The sequence below is a fragment of the Natator depressus genome, chromosome 13 (genome assembly GCF_965152275.1).
Source record: "Natator depressus isolate rNatDep1 chromosome 13, rNatDep2.hap1, whole genome shotgun sequence".
Taxonomy (NCBI): domain Eukaryota; kingdom Metazoa; phylum Chordata; order Testudines; family Cheloniidae; genus Natator; species Natator depressus.
In genome coordinates this window covers 28,359,318-28,379,349 of record NC_134246.1, presented here as the reverse complement: position 1 = coordinate 28,379,349, position 20,032 = coordinate 28,359,318, and the positions used below count along the sequence as shown (strand labels likewise).

Sequence of the window (20,032 nt, the reverse complement as noted above, 5' to 3'; positions counted from 1 at the left end):
CCCCACTCTACTGCTGCCCACGCGCCTTCAGTGTCTGGCAGCAGCGCAGCGCACGGGGTCCTGAGCAATCAGCCTAAACCTCTCCCAGACGCAGGCCTAGGGATCCCCCCAGGGCCACGTTCCCGGCCCTAGGAAAGGGACTGCCGTTAGCACGGACTGTATTCGCTCAGACGGCAAGTGAATTCAGAAGCCACTTGGAGCTGGCTCTGACTGGCGGGCTCAAGTTCTTTGCCACGCGCTGGGGACGATGCTGGGTGCTGGGACACCGCCCAGGAGTGTGAGCCCGAAGGGGCTCATTGCTCGGAGTTGTTTTTCTGCTCACTAAGCCAATCAGAGAGGAGACTTGACGTGCCATGGCTGATGTGAGCAATCACTCACCTGCGTAACACGGGGGAAGGACGCCGCTGGCAAACGGACCCAGCTGACAGGGCTGGGTCAGGCTGCTCAGCCAGGGTCGGGCAGGGAGACGATCGGGTCAGATTTGATGAAAATGTTGATCAATAAAAGGGCAAAAACACTGAATTTTCTCCTACGTTCCCGCTGGAATAAACCCCTGGGAGGAGCCAGCCCCGCCCGGAGACTCAAGCCCTGCTCCTAGCGCTCGGCTGGGCCAGATGGGCTAACGTGAGCGGGACACTCCCGACAGGCAGCCCGGCTCCTCAGCGATCGGGAAGTGACGGTTCGGGCTGCTTCCTACCTGGCCCATCACTAACATCCAAGAACTCAACCGTGAGAGCAACAGCAGCCTTGTAGAGCTAAAGCCCAGTGTGAAAGGCCCCCGAGTCATAGACTGTCTGTCCCAGGTACCTGTGGAGCCTCTGTCACCGCAGCACCTCACGGTCAGGCAGGGTCTGAGGCCCGCGCGACTGGGATTTACCCAAGGAGTCTGTGGCAGAGGCTGGCATTGAACCTTGGTCTGCCAAGTGCCAGGCCACCAGCTCAACCACTGGGCCACCCACCCGCTCGCTTGGGAGAGCCCAGGGTTCCCGTGAGCCCGTGGCACTGGGCAGGTGGGGTGCTCCAAGGGGGGTTGGGAACGTTTAGTCGTTCTCTTTGACTTCTCTTTGCAGTCTGGAACAAGCCCAGCAGAGACAGGGCCGCAGTGCCCTTGGCTTGCCCATGCTAACGACATTCTCTCTGCTGTGCATTTGTGCAGCAGCACATTCATTCTCCTGGACTGTACCCTGTGTAAGGGCGTCCCCTCTCAGGCGTTACCCAGAGAGACCCCAGACCTACACATGCCGGGCTCTGCCCATTAGCCGGGCGGACCGAAAAGCATCTGCTAGGGGTTCTCATAACAAATTGTTTGGTGGCCTCAGAGTATGGCTACCAACTCTTGCTGGAGGCTGCTCTGATCATTTATCCAAGCGGGAGCCCCACCGCCCCAGGCTGAGGCCCAGAGCCCGCCACTGGAGCCCCGTGGCTGGAGCCAGGTGGGGTGGGAGTGGGGAGGCTGAAACCCAGAGCCCCAAGGCTGAAGCCGGGGAGGGAAGGGCACTGAAGCCCAAAGCCCACTCCCGGAGCCACAGCACACTGGAGCCTGAAGCCTGCCCACAGAGCCTCTCAGCCCCTGGGACGGCGAGTTGGGAACTCCCCAGCTGCCTGTGGAGTTGAAGGTTCCTCTCCCAGCAAGCACACACACCGGTCCCACAAGTCTGCAGAGGCGCTGCCTGGAGCCTCCAGGAGGCTGCCTGGTACGTGGTGCTGATCTCCTGCTTGTGGCACCAGCAGACACCAAGGCAGTGCATCCAGGAGCAACAACTGGACTCTGCAGGGGAGAGTCTCTGCACCCCCCCAGCTCTGCCCGGGAGGCTGTCGTGGCCACAGAAAAATCCCCTAGCGGTCGTCTGCGGCCATGGTGGCTGCATTTTAGAAACAAAAAGATAGAGCCTAGAGAACAGCAGTACTTGGGTCTCTGTCCAACACAAACCAAGGGCCAAGAGCACTGTCCCGCTCAAGTGCAATCCCTGGGATCTCCCTCAGATCGGATCTACCCCAGCCTGGCTCCACTGACTTCACAGGAGTGACTCTGGATTTACAGTGACTTCAATGGGATCCTCACCAGCTGCGTGCCAGGGCGGCTGTCGAGCACAGCACATTGAAGTGCCGGGTGAGGCCAGAGGCCAGGAACACTGGCAGTATGGGCCCCGCACGGCAAGGGACAGTACTCATTGGGAACTGCACTTGCAGCCTTGCCCCACTGGCCCATGTGGGACTGCCAGGAGAACAGCCGAAGATCTGCAGTAATCAAGTGTGTGTGTGTTGCGGGAGGTGATCCATCCACTCCCCCAGCTCCTCACTAGCTCTTCCTGAGAGACCGTCTAAGTCTGCCAATCCCTACTCCGGCCATGGGTTCGAGTGGGACACAGTCCCCTGGGCGGAGCGCACCGGGGGGCCTGTGGGGTCATGCTGTGAATGGGGGCACGGATCCCCTCCTGGGCGAGTCCCCCGGGGGCCTGGGTTACCTGTTCTCTGGGTCACTGGGGAGACATTTCCTTGACAGATAGCACATTTTCAGAGGCATGTTCTTCCCTTCCTTGAGGTCACGCAGGGAGAGGATGGGCGAGGCTTGCTTCTGAAGGGAGACAGCCGGCGAGGGGTCCCAGCTGACGGTCGCCCCGGACGAGGAGTTCTTGAAGTACGGCGAGATCTCCTTCATGTATTTCACTGGAACGCAGAGAGACACACAGGGGCCAATGGAACAAATCCCTCCCAATTCCAAGCACTCCCCTTCCCTGCCCCCCTCCAGGGCTACCCCGGTACCTGCACTGCACAGAGCCAAGCCGCCTTGGAACCCCCCGCAGACGCGGGGCGGCACGACACAATGTACCCAGGCACTCAGAACACCCCGGGGCTGTTCTGCCGGACCTTACAGTCCCGTCAGCCACACCCCGCCCCACAGCCATCCACTGACAAAGGCCACTTTGTAATGAAGGGGGTTGGCCTCTGTGATCACACTCAGCCTCTGCTGTCCCAGCCGCTGGTTCAGCACCAAAGCAAAAGGCATGCACACAGGGGCAGGTCTGCACATCCCCAGCACATTACCGCAAACCATTCCAAGTGAAGTGGCCGATAAACACCTCTGCAGTCCCAGGATAAAGGAGAGTTAGCGGGTTACACAGTGTTGTACTGAGACATAAAACCAGCGTCTCTGCTGAGTCCGTGGGTTTGGGGTCTAGCAGAATTATGAATTTAAACTCCCAGGCTCCTCTGTCAAAGGTGCTGGGCAGGTTTCCTTTGTGGATGAGGACTGAGAGGTCACATATAGAGTGACAGTCCCCCCCTTCAATGAGGAGGCTGGCTGGCTGGTAGCAGGAGTCCAGGGGTGGGGCTGATCCCCAGCCACCCCCAGTCTGCCCCCCAATCAGTCCAGGCTCCTGGGGACAGAGCCAACCCCACCCGGCACTATGTGTGCTCCCCTTTGTCCATGTGGGGAGGAGGGAGGTGTCGTTAGCTTCTGCCACCAGCAGGCTCTGGCTATTGATTGGACAGACAGACAGACACAGATAGCTAATGTGCTCCTTTATGTTAGAGGAATAGCACAAAGGGGCCCTGGCCTGTGACTAGGTCACCTAGGGGCTAATGTAATACCCATGGCTATCACAACACCGCTCACAATACTCGTGCAGTGAAACATGCTGTGGGTGCTGGTGTGTTTCATTCTTTCCTTCCCCGACCTCCCTCCGCCCCCCCGCTCCCCCCAAAGAAACAAACTGTTTTCTTTGGCTTAGGGAAGAATCCCGAGCCCTGCGCTTGGCCCCATCTGACCATGAGAGCAGGACAGCATGTGGTTCACCTACCCAAGAAAGCCCCGAATGTCCTTTCAGAGGGATTACACACATCCAGGGACTAGCTCGTGAACCTGGAACTGCTTCGGAGCAGGCAGCCCTAGAGGCCCAGGATGGGTTTCACCGGGGAGGGAAAGTTATCATTCCTTTGAGGCTTTTTCAAATTGCCTTATTTCCTCCTTAAAGAACCAGCAGCATAGAATCATAGAAGATTAGGGTTGGAAGAGACCTCAGGAGGTCATCTAGTCCAACCCCCTACTCAAAGCAGGACCAACCCCAACTAAATCATCCCAGCCAGGGCTTTGTCAAGCCAGGCCTTAAAAACCTCTAAGGATGCAGATTCCACCACCTCCCTAGGTAACCCATTCCAGTGCTTCACCACCCTCCTAGTGAAATAGTGTTTCCTAATATCCAACCTAGACCTCCCCCACTGCAACTTGAGACCATTCCTCCTTGTTCTGTCATCTGCCATAACTGAGAACAGCCTAGCTCCATCCTCTTTGGAACCCCCCTTCAGGTAGTTGAAGGCTGCTATCAAATCCGCCCTCACTCTTCTCTTCTGCAGACTAAATAACCCCAGTTCCCTCAGTCTCTCCGCATAAGTCAGGCACCCCAGCCCCCTAATCATTTTTGTTGCCCTCCACTGGATTCTCTCCGATTTGTCCACATCCTTTCTGTAGTGTGGGGGCCCAAACCTGGACTCAATACTCCATAGATGACCTCACCAGTGCCGAATAGAGGGGAATAATCACTTCTCTCGATCCACTGGCAATGCTCCTACTAATGCAGCCCAATATGCCATTAGCCTTCTTGGCAACAAGGGTACACTGCTGACTCATATCCAGCTTCTCATCCATTGTAATCCCCAGGCCCTTTTCTGCAGAACTGCTGCTTAGCCAGTCAGTCCCCAGCCTGTAGCGGTGCATGGGATTCTTCCGTTCTAAGTGCAGGACTCTGCACTTGTCCTTGTTGAACCTCATCAGATTTATTTTGGCCCAATCCTCCAATTTGTCTAAAGAAAAAAGAAAAGGAGTACTTGTGGCACCTTAGAGACTAACCAGTTTATTTGAGCATGAGCTTTCGTGAGCTACAGCTCACTTCATCGGATGCATAGCATATTGTGGAAACTGCAGAAGACATTATATACACACAGAGACCATGAAACAAAACTTCCTCCCACCCCACTGTCCTGCTCGTAACAGCTTATCTAAAGTGATCATCAAGGAGGGCCATTTCCAGCACAAATCCAGGTTTTGTCACCCTTCCCCCCCCCCCACAGACACACATACAAACTCACTCTCCTGCTGGTAATAGCCCATCCCTCTTTGAAACCTCTCTTTATAATGCGCATGATAATCAAGGTGGGTCATTTCCAGCACTAATCCAGGTTTTCTCACCACCACCACCCCCCCCCACACACACACACCCCTCCAAAAACCACACACACAAACTCACTCTCCTGCTGGCAATAGCTCATCTTACAATGTGCACAGCAATAATCCAAGAAAACCTGGATTTGTGCTGGAAATGGCCCTCCTTGATGATCACTTTAGATAAGCTGTTACGAGCAGGACAGTGGGGTGGGAGGAAGTTTTGTTTCATGGTCTCTGTGTGTATATAATGTCTTCTGCAGTTTCCACAATATGCTATGCATCCGATGAAGTGAGCTGTAGCTCACGAAAGCTCATGCTCAAATAAACTGGTTAGTCTCTAAGGTGCCACAAGTACTCCTTTTCTTTTTTCTTTTTACGAATACAGACTAACATGGCTGTTACTCTGAAACCTGTCAATTTGTCTAAGTCTCTCTGGACCCTATCCCTACCCTCCAGTGTATCTACCTCTTCCCCCAGCTTCGTGTCATCCACGAATTTGCAGAGGGTGCAATCCATCCCATCATCCAGATCATTAATGAACATGTTGAACAAAACTGGCTCCAGGACAGACCCCTGGAGCACGCCACTTGATACCGGCTGCCAACTAGACATCAAGCCGTTGATCACTACCCGTTGAGCCCGACGATCTAGACAGCTTTCTATCCACCTTATAGTCCATTCATCCAATCCATACTTCTTTAACATGCTGGCAAGAATACTGTGGGAGACCGTGTCAGAAGCTTTGCTAAAGTCAAGATAAGTCAAGTATGAGCAACCACATCACAGATGGCAGGACAAACAAAGCCACGTGTGGCATGTAGGATACCTGGCATGTTCTCTGCTGTAATGCGTGTGCAATGGTCCATGTGTAAGGCTCTGGAGCTGCATATCCAAGGAAATCTGCCCATCCTTGTATCTCCAATGGGTAATGTTGGTGACTGGTTGCGGGCATTGCCTAATGCTGCTAAGATCAGGTCGGGGTGTCCCGGGGGAGAAGACCCAGCAGCCAGTGCACACTAGTTCTCTCACTTGTGCCAACATCAGTGTCACGGCCACCATGGGAGAAAATCACAAACCATTCAGCACAGGGGCACGTTTCTTCAGTGTCTCTTGCTGCTCCAAAGCCCAGGGGAGTCAGCTCCGACCCTGGCTGCAGTGTGTTTCTCTGCACAGGTAGAGTATGCAGAGGAGGTGAGTTAGCTACTGAACTTGTTCACAAACTTTTCCCCTGTAGGATTCACTTTTTAAACAGCCCTAGGGCAGTCTGCTCCAGGAAGTTCAGCTAGCACAAGCAGGCGTCAGCTGGGTTTATTTTCCCCATTTGAATTCCTCTCCTTGCCCCGGTCTCCCAGTCTCTCCTAGGCCACCTGCTGCTCCCACACAAGAAGCATGTCAGAGCCGTGACAGTCGAGTGGCCAGACCTTAGCCAAAAGGGGCTCGCCTGTCTCTCACCGGCAGCCCAGGTAAGTAGCTGTCACGGAGTCCCTGGGTGATGCTCTGGAACTCCTCCCCATGAAGCCAGTCAAGACTCTGGGGCAGTCTCCTTTCTGTGAGCAGCCTGTCTTCAGGACACAAAGCTCACACAGCTTCCACCTTCCTGGGCCTGACCTCGGAGCATTCAGCATCCTCTGCCCCTCCATGCGCTTCCCACAGCGAGTCCGCTCAGGTGGGGCTCCTGGGAAAGCCAGAGGGTCCTGCACCCCAACTTCGCAGTCAGACGTGACTCTCAGCCAGCCAGTAAAACAGAGGTTTATTAGACGACAGGAACATGGTCTAAAACAGAGCTTGTAGGTGCAGAGAACGGGACCCCTCAGCTCGGTCCATTTTGGGAGGCAGTGAGCCAGACAACCACGTCTGCCCTTCACTCCATGTCCCAGCCAGCCCCAAACTGAAACTCCCTCCAGCCCCTCCTCCTCTGGGCTTTGTTCCTTGCCCCGGGGCCAGGAGGTCACCTGATTCCTTTGTTCTCCAACCCTTTAGCTCTCACCTTGCAGGGGGGAGGGCCCAGGCCATCAGTTGCCAGGAAACAGGGTGTCGGCCATCCTCTGTGTCCAGACTCCTGCACACACATGCCCTCTAGGGCTCTGCAGTGATTATACACCCTTACCCCACCACCTAGATACTTAAGAACTGCATAGGGGAAACTGAGGCACCCCCACAATATTCGGAGGAAACATTAAGAACAGTCCCATTTCGTCACAGTAGCACCTTTGTGTGTTAGCCAGGGTGTACTTGTGTCTGGGTACGGTGTGTGTGCAGCATGCCGGTTTGACACCCGTGTGCGCGTCTCAGCACTCTGTGTGTGCCGTGTGCACGCGTTCCCAACTGCTGTCCGTGCGGCAGCATGCCGTGATGGGCTTCTGCAGCCTTGGGGGTGGGGGGAAAAACACGATGCAAACCAAGTGGAAACTATTTCAAACCAAGATGCAGCCCTGCTTTGCCAGGAGACTGTACTCGCAAACTTTCCCTCACTGCCTCTGTGATCCGGGGAGCCACTGAGCGGGTTCAAAGCTAGGCTGAGAAAGAGAACACTGAGGAAGTGGGGCCGGCGTCTGGCACGCCGGTAACTCAGTTATTGCTGACACTCATTCCCAATATGTCTGATTAATGTTCTCGCCTACGCAGGCTGTTCTCAGACCACCAGCCAACAGGCAGTTCAAAGGCACTGGGACGCCAGCCAGGATTGTTCCAAGTATGGCCTAGCAGAGCCTCTCAAACCCTCCGATTGACTGGCCTGGCTGAGACGCAGGAAGAAGAACGGCTTGTGGATGCAAAACAGTACATCTGTATTCGCTTTCACTGGGAAAGGATGTTGAGCCGGGAGGGTAAGAAATTGGGCAGGGGAGTTGTACATTCAGCAATTGGAATAGATCAGCGAAACGCTGCCCTGTAAGGGGGGCTATTTCAAAAAGCTAAGGGATTTCCACAGGCTGGCACATTATAATCATGTCAAAAGAAGTCACTGTAGTTAATAGCGTCGAACACCTCTCTCCCCCCGGCCCCAAGCCAGGTGGAATGCTGAGCCGCTCATTGGGCATGCATGGCAAGTGGTTACAGCGGTGAACTAGGACTCCGCATACTTGATCTATGGTACCCTTCCTGCCACTGACTTGCTGCGTGACCTTGGACAAGTCACTTCACCTCTTGATGTCTCTGCTTCCTCATCCCCAAAACGGGGAGAATATTACTGTGAGACTTCATTCAGTCATGTTTGCAATGGGCTTGGAGAATCTAGACTGGAAGGCGCTACAGAAGTGCAAAGAATGACTTTTATGCAAACTCAAGGACAATAGCAGGATACTGGGCTAAATGGACCTTTGGTCTGACCCAGTATGGCCGTTCTTATGTTCTCACAACTCCCTTAACATCACTATCCCTGTCTGCTCCCTGCTTCATGTGAGGAACAAACACTACCCGCAAATTCTCGATGCTCCCTCTGTGTCCTGAAGCTCCTGTACCCTTCACCCCCAGATATCAGCTCCTCCAGGCACTGCCTTCCTGCAGAGCTGAGACCAGACTCCTCCAAAGTCCATCCTTGGTGCCTGAAACTCTGTCTTCAATCCCAGCAATAGAGATCTGAGGGTGAACACAGAGCTAACCATGAACTCTAGGGATTTATCTACTCTATGGAGCTAGTCCAGATATAAATACTGTGCATGCCCCTGTCACACTTTCAGGGTAACTGCACCTGTATCCTCCCCATCGCCCCAGGTGCCCACTCCAGGAGAGCCCAGTCAGGTCTCAGGTCTCCAGCCATCACCTGTCTCTGGGCAGGGACCCTTGTCCAACTCCCTCTGACCAGGAGGTCTGAAGACTGCACAGAAGGCCTGTCTGTTTGCAGGCTGAGAAAGAAGGTTCTGAGTCCGTTTGAATCCAGCCTTTTTTCCAGTCCAGCAAATGGACAGGACCTTCTGTCCAAGCGGGTCCCCAAACTTGCAGAAGGGCTGGAAAGCCTTGGCCTAGGAGGGCTCCATTACACTGATGCATATGGGATCTTTTACTGCTCTGTATGTGTTTTCTCTGTGAGGCTTTTACCTTATGGATAAAGGTGCTTGCTCATAAAGAGCTGGGTGGTCCCTTGTAACTGCGAGCAATACACTCTGCCCGGAGAGAAAGCAAAATGCAGGCGCTGGCCTCGAGACAGACTGCCTTGCTGGGGATATCACAGTGTAAGGCAGGGAGCTGGGCAGCCTTAAATCCTTGGTCAGGAGTACGGGAGGCAGCTCTCCACCCAAGAGAGGTGACGGCTGGGAGCCAGAAACCTCAACCTGGGTGCACTCAAGGAATCACGGTGGAGAAATTCAGGTGCAGTTACCCTGAACTGGGACAGCCCCTGGTAGAGGAGCAGCAAGGGCACCCTGCCTATCCTGGCATAAGCTCCAGCATACTGCCAGTGTGGGCCAGTAAATCACTGCCTTCATGGGTCAGTTGTTGGCAGGGTTGGACGGGCCACTGAGAGGACGACCAGATGGCGAGAGCTCATTAATTAACTGGGAACAATGGAGTTCTGAAAGAGCGATACCGACAGTCTAGGGGAGACACTCTGCTCTCACAACAGTCTCTTGGCGTGACTCCCCGGCCTCCTGTGGAGTTACTTCAGATTTGTTCCAGTCTGACGGAGAGAGGAATCAGACCCGTCGCCTGTCAGACTTTACACACTACACTGAGCTGCTTGCAGCACCTGCCTAGGATGGATCATTAACTAGACTACAACCAGCAGCCTGGGAAAGAGAGGGAGCAGAAACTCCCAAGAATGACTAGCTGATAAGCAGAGATGTCATCGCTGAAAAAGTCTGCAGACGACACAAAAATTGGGGGAAAGATAACTAGAGACGAGGACAGGAGATCGCTTGGTAAACTGGGTGTGAGCAAAAACTGTGCATTTTAACAGGTTAAATGTAAGCTCAGCTCTAGATACAATTCAGCTGTGGCCTCTTTGGCGGGCTTTCTTTGCTTGATAGGAAGCATGGCCCAGGAGAAGCACCAAAGCAGTGGGGCTCAGGAGACCTAGGTTCTTACTATTCAAGGATGAAAGAATCGAGTTGAATCATGAATTTACAACCCAGAGGGTGGAGGTGGTTGTATTTTTTATTTATTTTTTGCTAGAGATACGGTTGGCCCGTGAATCTGGATGCTGGAGAGATTTCAATGGTAAACCTTTGAAGAGCCATGTGTCACACCGGATCTGGGTTCATTCACCCAAATAATAATGGAGTGTTTGAAATGATGGGGATTAGGTGGCTGATTCAGGCTCTCCTGAGGTTCACCCAGACACGGCCTTTGGAGTTACATGGCTTCTCTGATTCCACCAGAAACTCCCCCTCCAATGTGTTTTCAGTGGGGAGTAGCAGAGCTGCCATCTCGCTGATGGGAAGGAGAGGAATGGGGCTGGAAACAGCTTAGTTGCAAAGAGCTGCTGTTGGCACGTACTGCTGAGACATGCCCACTGGAAGCCATGTTCCCAGCCTCTCTCCTCTCATGCTCACTGATCATTTGATTTAGTCCTTGTCTAAGGGCTTAGACAGCTGTAGCGCTTCGGTGTAGACACTACCTACGCTGAGAGGAGGGGTTCTTCTGTCCGCATAGCTAATCCACCTCCCCGAGAATCCTTCGGTCGACCTAGCGCTGTCTACACAGGGGTTAGCTTGGCCCAACTACATCACTCAGAGGTGTGAATTTTTCACACCCCTGAGCAAGGTATCTGAGTCGACCTAACTTTTTACTCTAGACCAAGCCATACTCAGCTCTGGCGCAGTGCAGGTGGTACATACAGAGGAATGCTGAGACCTCAGCCCTCACTTCAGAGGACACCCCTTCTCCTCTTTATTTTCCAAATGAATTCAATGCTGGTCAAAGGTGCCAGCCTATTTAATTCCTTGGAGTGGTGGGTAGAGCCTGCTGAAGGGACATAAGGCCCTGCTCCCTCGGACAAGGGAGGAGGCCCAGAGCTCAGGACCTAAATAAGCACAGGAAACAAAAAATGATCAAACAGGGATCAGAGTGCAAACCAAAGGGTCAAAACAAGGAGCCCAGGAGGGAATGCCAAGCAGAGAGCCCTGGACAACGCCTACTCCGAGAGGGAGGCCCAGGAGTCAGTGAATGCCGCACAGAGGAACTCTGCCCAGCCGTGTGCATGAACGTGGGAATGAAAAAAGGCCCAGCAGTCACAGAGATGCCCCTGTCCAGTTCCCTCCTCCTGGACTGATGGATGGCTGTCTTGGCCAATGCCAGGAGGAGGTCTCGGGACTTTGTGGGGCCACAGTGAAAGACTGTCCGACCTTCATCCACAGTGCAAGCAGAGCACAGGCAGGAGCAGCAGGCACTAGCTCTGCCTGGCAGGATGCCTGTAGGGGAGAGAAAACGGCTCAGGCTCCGTGACCATTCACCCCTTCTGCTCTCTGGTTAGACGACAGACCAGGGTGCCGGGTTCTGCAGTGACACGATTACCTGGCCACAGGCCCCATCTCATTTCACACAGGCCACCAGCGTGTGCATGTGGGGCCCCTGCTGGCATTTTTAGGATCCCATGTAGCAGCCAGTCCTGGAGAAGCCAAACACCCCACGCACTCTCTTACCGCATGGCAGCTTGGTTTCAGAGTGCCCTGCAGGGGGGGAGCAGCAGCAGAATCATGCTGCCCGCCCCCGTTTGCAAACTCCCCAGAGGCTTCTTTTGCTCTCTCTCTAGATAGGCACAGTGTAACACCGACAGACCCCAGTTGTCAGTGGGCAGAATTGAACCTGGGACCTTTGGAGCTAAATGCATGAGCCTCTACTGCATGAGTTAAAAGCCACCTGGCCGTTAGCTCAGGCTGTAGAGCAGACTCATTAATCTCGCTCTAACTGGTCTCGGTGCCAAAACACCACACCCAGAAGATGTGGGACAAAACACCACACCCAGAAGGTGTGTGGGTTACAACAGCGCACCGAGAACGCAGTGATGTGGCTGTACCTGGCGCTTGAGCCATGAAGCTGGACCCGGAAGTGTTCTCCAGCAGTCCCGATGGGCTGGGCCAGTGGCATCGTACGCCAGCGACTCTCACCCTGCTGTGGTCCACGGGCCACAAAATGGCAGAAAAATTCATCCTGTGCCCCACTATATCCCACAATCTTTGGGCCACCAAGACTGTGGGATTTGGGTCCTGGGAAGTTTCGGGGTGCTGCATGGGGGTGCTGCTGCATCAGGGGATTCTGCTGGAGGCACGTTGCTACTTCCAGAAGCTCCAAAGGTGGTTCCACAGCCCCCGGGAGGCTGTCTCCCCTGCCCCACAGCCACGCGTACTGTGGACAGGGAGCTGAGAAGCTGCTCAGCGATGGGGTGGGAGGGAGCAGAGCGAGAGGGGCAGCCATGGTGGGAGCTGCTCCCACTGGGCCCAAGGCACCCCAGGATTTTGCTGTTCTCAGTCAGTGGGCTGCCCCTTTGCGACCCCGACACCTGCGACTTTACACTGAAAATTGAAATGGACCCGGCCTCCCCTGGGAGGCCATTGGGTTTGGTTTTTAAGGAAATCCACAGGGAGGCTGTTGGTCTTTTTATGTTTTTCTTGGTTTTAGAAAAACAAGAGAAGCTGAAGCAAATCCTACCAATCAATTCACCCCTCCCCCAAACAAAACCACTCCAAGACACACCCAGGCAGGTCCTACCCCCAGCACAGGCACAGGGCTTGGGCAGCCGGGTGGCTGTGGGGCGAACGTCTTTGGGGAGCTCAGCTCTGCACCCAAGGCTCACAGGAGTGGGAGGAATCCCAGGCTGGGGGCATTTTTCCTGCTCATTTTCCTTAACTTCCCCGTCTTGATTTCTGGCCAGGCACCGCCCCTGAGCAGGGGCCTCTGAGGGCTCCCACCCAGCAGCTTACAGACCCCTTCAAATTGCCGCTGAAAATAAAACCCAAGTTTGCTTAAAAATTGTAAACCACAAGCAATAAAAAGTTTGCCCACACACCAGCCAGCTCCTGCCAAAGCCTGGTGTCCTGGCATCAGCATCACCACGCTGGCATGAACTTGGCGCCTCCGGCACAGCTGATGGAGAGGGGCCAGAATTAGCTGCCCGGAAGCCGTGCTCAGCACTGGCGCTGGGCAAAATTGTTCATCGGAAACATTTTTTCAACGAAAAATGCAGATTCGGGTTGGCCGGAACATTTTGTGATGAATTTATGTTGCTTGCAGCAAACTGATTTGGTCAAAACACAACAAAGAAAAAAAAATTCAGAAATGTGGAAACCAATTGTTTGGTTTGTAGCCTTTTGACAAGATCGAAACCAACCACGCTGATTTTTCGGGCTAGAGTCACAAGGAGATTTAGGCACCACTCTCAAAACCATGGAGGAGAAGGCGAAGATGCCAACAGCCGTGTGGCTAGGCCACTCCCTGAAGATATGGAACAGGCAGGTTTGAATCCCTGCTCAGGATTTTTAAGGGTCTAACTCAAGATTTTTTAATTATTGGGGTCATCTCTATTGTGTCTTTGACTTGGCCTGTCCTCCAGCCCCCCACCTCAAGGCTGTGCCTAAATCTCCCCTCACAACACCTTTAAGGCTTTGTCTACATGGGGAAATAGACTGGCACAAATATTCTGGAATAGCTCTCTGTGTGCACACTCCGTTCTGGAATTAAAGTGACTTTATTCCAGAATAATTACTCCACTCACAAACTCACGTTTGTGCTGGACTCGAGTGTGCACATTCCGGAATAGCTAAATTACACCGGAATAGTTATTCCGGAAGAGCTATGCTGGTCAATTTCCCCTGTGTAGACATGCTCTAGGATCCAGCCCTTCTGCTCAGTCTCCACAGCTGAAACTCTTATCTGGGCACTTATCATCTCACCTCTTCACCAGCCATCCATCCAGGAACATGTACGGCCCTTCTTACCACACTAGTCCAGCTCTCCCAGACTACTGCAAGCTCTGCTCTGGTTTTATTACTATTCATTTATAGGGATCTCAGCTTAGATCAGGGCCACATTTTGCTGGGCACTGCACAGACACCTGGCCCTGGGGCTCATATACTGACTTTGCTCCCCTCAAACCCATTCAGAAAGCTGCTGCTCAGGAGCATCCTCTTCCTGTCCATCGCTATGACAACATTTCCTCCCTGCTCCCCTCCACTGGCTCCCCCCTTCCTCGACTGCACCATGCACAAACTATTAGTCATTGCCTTTCAGCACCCCCACAGCCTAGCCCAGCCACACTAGTCCGTGGTACCTACCGGCCCTGTCTCTGCTCTGCCGACGAGGCCAGCCATCCAGCACTGAGCTTCTGTCCCATTCCCCGCCTCACGCCCCTTTGCACCACCCCCCATGCGCAGACAGGGCTGCCCATAACAACCCACTTGGGGGAGACATTGTCCTGCAAATCCCTCCCTACTGCTCACTTCCGCTCTGCTGCATACAACTCCTGGGCAGCGCTGGGCAGCGGGACGTGCCAGCACTGCCTGCACCAGGCTGCTCAGGATCGGTCACTGGTTACTTCATCCTCTTCCGCTCCCTATCAGTTTGTTTTGTTTCCCTGTTGTCTCTCGTCACATGCATCGATTAGAAACTCTGTGGGGCAAGCGCTTTTAATTCTATCTGTGAGCACCGCGCCTAGCACAATGGGGCCTGGATCACCGATCCTGGTCGCTAGATCCCACTGTCACAGCAGCACAGCCAGCCCAGAAAAGTCCCAATGGGTCACCTTGGGTTACTGCTCTCTGGGAGAATCTCTGGCTTAAGAGCAAGAGAGGCCATGGAGGGCATGCTGCCCTTTTCTCATTTAAACCAGGGCAAGCTGCTCCCTGTGTGATGCTGACGTTCCCCACGAGGCGTGCATGCCAGGCACGGCACCTTTGGGAACGACACGTCCAGCCGACTCCCCCCACACACAGCCAGAGACAGGGACAGGCTATAAATGGATAGGATCCCCACGAAGCTGGTGGATCAAGTTACACAAACCTAGCGTAAAGTCCCAGTGCCTCAGGGGGAGGAGGCGACCGGGATGGGATCCTCATGTTCTGTGCCTCCCACTATAAATAGTAGGCTCCCTTGCTCAGACATTTGAGCTGTTCTCCGATTTCTCCCTGAGTCATTAATCTCGGCAGAGAATACCTGCCAACAATTACAGTGCCTGGGAACTAATAGGGTTTCAAAAAGATAGTACAGATTCTGAAACGCAGGCTGGATTTCTGAGCCTGCTCCCAAGAACGGCTTGGCTTCGGAGGAGATCTAGGGCTTCATTCTGCCTTATGCTGCGTAAATCAGGAGTTACTCCACTGAGGCCAACAGGGGCACTTTGGGGTGAGTCTAGAATCAGGCTCCCAGACAAGAAAACAAAGGGCAAGACGCAGTTATTGGGATATGATTTTCATAACTGTGAGCTGCCGTTTCATGTGCAAATATGCCAGCACCACTGTCTACATCCATTGGCACATGCAAATACTACCGCTGAATGTGCCAACAGCCATTTGTGCAGCTATTTGAGCAGGCAGGTGTAGTAAGTACATGTGCAAATTAGGTGAACTATGAAGGGCACAGAGAGCAGCCCTGAGGGTGGCACGGACTGGACAGATGGTCACACAGACAAGAGAGTCATTTTGGAAATAGGCCCCTTCTGTGTTTCCCGTTTTAGCCTAAGATCGGGAAGCATCCTGTGAGTGGCTGAAGGATAGTTTTGAGGTTTACCATTAACCAGCTCATCATTGTCCTCTGCTTCATGGTATCCCTATCCTCAGGAGGACTGAGGACTCACTATTTTCAAGAGCTCTTTATGGCTTCCATTACTGGTACTTGCAAAAAGCGCTCTCTTAAATCCACAATAAGTTGAGGGTGACAAACAGGACTGTAAAACTGGGACCCCACCGCAGCTGGCTCATGTGCGTTTTCATGTCTGATCTGCTGCGTCTGGCTTTATGGACACAAACATGTTAGCTCTGCAGAGCTAGAGGTGAGGGACCTGGCGTCTGTTCTGGGTCACAGAGGTCTGGCAGACTCTGTTGGGCCAAGGCGGGGGGTTCCAGCAGTGCTGGGCTAGGGAGCTGAGTTTAAAATATTAGCTGAACCTGTCAGAAGAAACGTCTGAGGAACATTCAAAGCCTCAGTGCTCCTGGCTGCTGCAGGACACCCGCTTACACACGAATTCCACCAAGGTGCTCCTTACTATTTTATCAGCATGTGCCAGAGTCTGCTGCACCTTTCAACAGCTCATTGTAAAGCAGGTTAGAAAACGCACGAGCAACAGATCTCTAATAAACGATTCCCTAACCAGCATATAGAGAGCGTCTCGTCAGCGGGAACGGCAACTGCTGATGTTGTTAGGTCAATGCATGGGCCTCTCGAATGCAAGCTGTTAATGATTGAAAGCATCTTATAAAGTGCCATGTAGTTTAATAAATAATAAACTATTTCTAAGTGGAAGCCTCATTGATGTTAGCCATCAACGTCCAATAGTGAGGGATACGGACCAAGGATCACAGTGAAAACTGCATTCATTTCCCAGTGCAGAGACGCTGTAAGGAGACAGTGGGATGGCACCCCTAGAACACCGGGTACGTGTGCCAGACCCAATTCTGCAGTGCCAGACCCAATTCTGCAGTGCCCCCGCTCAGTCAGGCACAGCAAGGGATGCTGAGCAAACCAGGAGGAAGGGGAGAGACCCTCCCTGCTCCCAGTGAGAGAGTGAGAGCCAAGCTGCGGGAGGGGGAGGAGTTCAAGGACAAAGCTGAAGAATGGGTCTGTGCAGTGCGATTGCTTTCACTTTCCCCGCCTGTTGTCTTGGGAACAGTCCCCCACCCCACCCCTGATATGCTGCCTGAGTTTGGCTGCATGCACACCCCTTGCTCAACCCCCATCCCTCCCTCAGAGTGCTCAGGAGAGCACTGAAAGCCAGGACATTGGACCCTAGGCCAGAGCAGGAGTGGACCCCAGATGAGGGCCTCTGGCAGCAGGATCTCAACGTGATGGGGCAGCACAAAGCACTCATGTCCTCCCCTCTGCCAGGGGGCTCCCAGCTGCTGGGCCAATGGGCAGGGGTGGCTGACGAGGGGGCATGACCAGGTTACCACTGCAGCTTCCATTTACTGGGCTCCTAGAGAGCACCAGGGGACATTCACACTGCTCCCTTCTCGGGGAAACCCCAGGAGGGGGTCGTGATGGACACATGACCTGCCCTGGTGGGGTGCATCACCCCTGGGTGCAATCACTGATCCCCTTGGCACCAATGTAGTCAGGGAAAAGCTGATTTCTGAAGCATTTCTTGGTAAGTTTTATCTGAGCTAGCATGCTGAGGGCTCCCAGCCCTGGCCTGGCTCCCGCGTCACCATGACCCCTCTGCAGAGACATGTGTTACAGTGAAATCTGTCTGATGGTTTTGGGAGAGGCGGAATCACATGTGGCAGGGGCAGACCGAGTCACTTAGTGTCGCTTTCCCTTTGATATCCCAGTTTTCCCTCGGGCGGAGATTTCTGCTCTGGGGAACTGGCCTTCCTGTTTGCCCTGGCGGCCGAGCGAGATCTGCTGCTGGGAGTTTGTCGTTTACACAGCCTAGCTCAAAGGAAACAACAGAAGACACGTGGTGCTGTCGTGAACTTACCCAGCAAAACTGGCCTCCTGCTCTGAAAACCCCCACACTTGGCTTGGGACTCTTTGGGGGGGGGGCTGCATATCTGCAAAACAATCCCCCCGAGAAACTGCCAGGAGCGTGTCCTGGGATGCTGCAGTTTGGACACGAAGCCGGGCACGCTGCGGCTGCTCTGGCGTGCACTCCCGGAGGCATTTCTGGCTGCCTCGGTGCTGAGATCTCCGGAGCGGGCAGCTGCATCTCCTATCGTGCTTTATAGCCCTCACCGCAGCCTCAGCAACTTGCCCACGGTCATATAGTGCAAGCGAAGCAGCGCTGAAACCAGAACCAAGCTCTCCTGGCTCCTAGTCCCGTGTCTCCCTCACCGCCCTCCCTCCTGGGGGTACTAGGTACTGTATCAAAGCGACGCTCAGAGGGCAACCCCTAACCTCCATTCTGCTGGAGGCAGCTCCCCCCGTCCACGCAGCAGGGGGCTCTACGATTTGACGGAGAGCCTTCTGCAGGCACAATCCCGGCAGCAGGGACCCCTCTCCGATCACGCAAGCACAGGGCTTCTCATGAACGCTCAGCAGCAGGCTGAGAACGCAGTGGCCAAAATGGGTTTCCCGGCCTTCGGCGTCTCCGTAGCAACGAGGGCTGCGTGGAAATCATTGCCCATTAGACTGTTATTTGTTAGCAAGCACCCCGGGTCGATGCGTCTCACTGGGACGCACGCTAAGCTGAAGTGACGTGAAGAGCCTCTCTCCACACCGAACGGGTTTGCGCAACATTGTGCGCTGCCAGAAATGCCACTCCTACACTGTGGGAACGTCGCCACTTGGCACGCTGCCACTCCTGGGAACCAGGGGCTGGGGCTGTCTCTCGCTTGCCCTCTCTGCTACAAGACAGCTTACCCCGACCTGATTCCTGCCCCACTTTCCCTTTGGTTGAAATACAAACTTCTGGAACTGTGCTGCGTTCTAAAGAATCGGAATTAAGTCAATGACTGGGTTAGTTGTAGTCCTCTCTCATAAAACACGCACCAAGCACAAAGATTTGCTTCTGTCTCTCACCCCAAGCAAAGTCTGGTGCACAGTTCCCGAGCGCTGTTATATAACAGGGTTGTCCCTTCCAAGCTACAAGCCAAAAGGGCCGTTAGAATACAGGTGCCTCTGATGCTGTTGAAACATGCACTGGCCCCAGACTTATACTGCAGAGGGGCCCTAGCTCCCTGTCATGCCCCAGGCTGCCTTAAGTCTGAAAAGTGTTATGGAAAACCATAGTCTCCTCCGGCCAACATTCTCCCTCGTTCTCGGGCTCAGAGCTGGCCGATCTGTGTGGAGCGTGGGGACAGATGTGGTTGCACCTCTCCGCTCTCAGCTGTTTCTCTTCGCTAAATCGGTTCTGTCAGATCCCAGGCGGGCTTTGGGCTAAGGGCTAATCCGTCTCCCCAGAGCCTTTGCACACGTGGGCTCTGCGGTGGCTGGAGGGGGGGAGCCGAATACCCCTCCCCAGGCTGTGCAGCGCCAGCCAGACCACTCTGCAGTTGCTACTAACCAGATAAACTCAACTGTTTTTAAGTAGAATTAAAAAATGACTGGACTGGGGTTGGCCCAATATAACCGGATTTCAGTAAAGGGTTTGATACAGTGTCTCATGAAATGATCATTGAAAAACTGGTACACACTGGCCTGCCTTGGGAACCTGACACGTGGGCCACAGACAGTGCACAGAACACCGTCCCCAGGGGTTTAGTGGTGGGACCCAGGGACCAGCACTAGGTCTAGATTTATTTAGCGGCTTCATCAATGAGATGGTGTGAAATCAATGGCAGTGGCAGGGCAGCATGGGCAGCACAGTGGTGACGTGTACCGATGCTATGAAGCTGGGAGGAGTGGTGAACACCAGGGTGGACAGAGAGGCAATGCAGGGCATGTCTACACTGCACACGAAGCCCGGGGTCTGACTCAGGTTTGAGTCCGAGACCCCTTATGCCCCCCACACAAATCAGACTGACTTGGAGCAGCAAGCACTCAGGGCCTGGGCAGCATGTCAGAGCCTGGGTCCCGCTGGGCCTCGTGTCCAAGCCCTGTTGTTCCTCAGCGTGGACCCAGGTCGAGCCGCAGACCCGCGTCAGAAGGTCTGCACAGTGCCGTACGGACAAGTGAGCATGGCTGAGAGACCTGGGGTCAGCAATTGTAAATCCAGGTGTGGATGCCCAAGCACGGGGTTGGAAATGCTGTGTCCACATACCCAGGTCCCACAGACCCGGTTTATAGGGCAGGGCAGCCACACACCCAGATTGGAAACCCGGGGCTCCATCCATTACTGACCTCTGTGGGAGT

The 20,032-nt window shown here is 54.0% G+C and overlaps 1 protein-coding gene across 1 annotated transcript in view; it reads right to left on the bottom strand.

The window, feature by feature from the left end:
- SNTA1 (syntrophin alpha 1) overlaps nt 1-20,032 on the bottom strand; it is a 72,486-nt gene that overhangs the window by 13,046 nt on the left and 39,408 nt on the right. Inside the window, exon 3 of the mRNA XM_074970329.1 lies at nt 2,466-2,667. Within this exon, the coding sequence (XP_074826430.1) occupies nt 2,466-2,667 (202 nt within the window). The remainder of the gene's footprint in view (nt 1-2,465; nt 2,668-20,032) is intronic.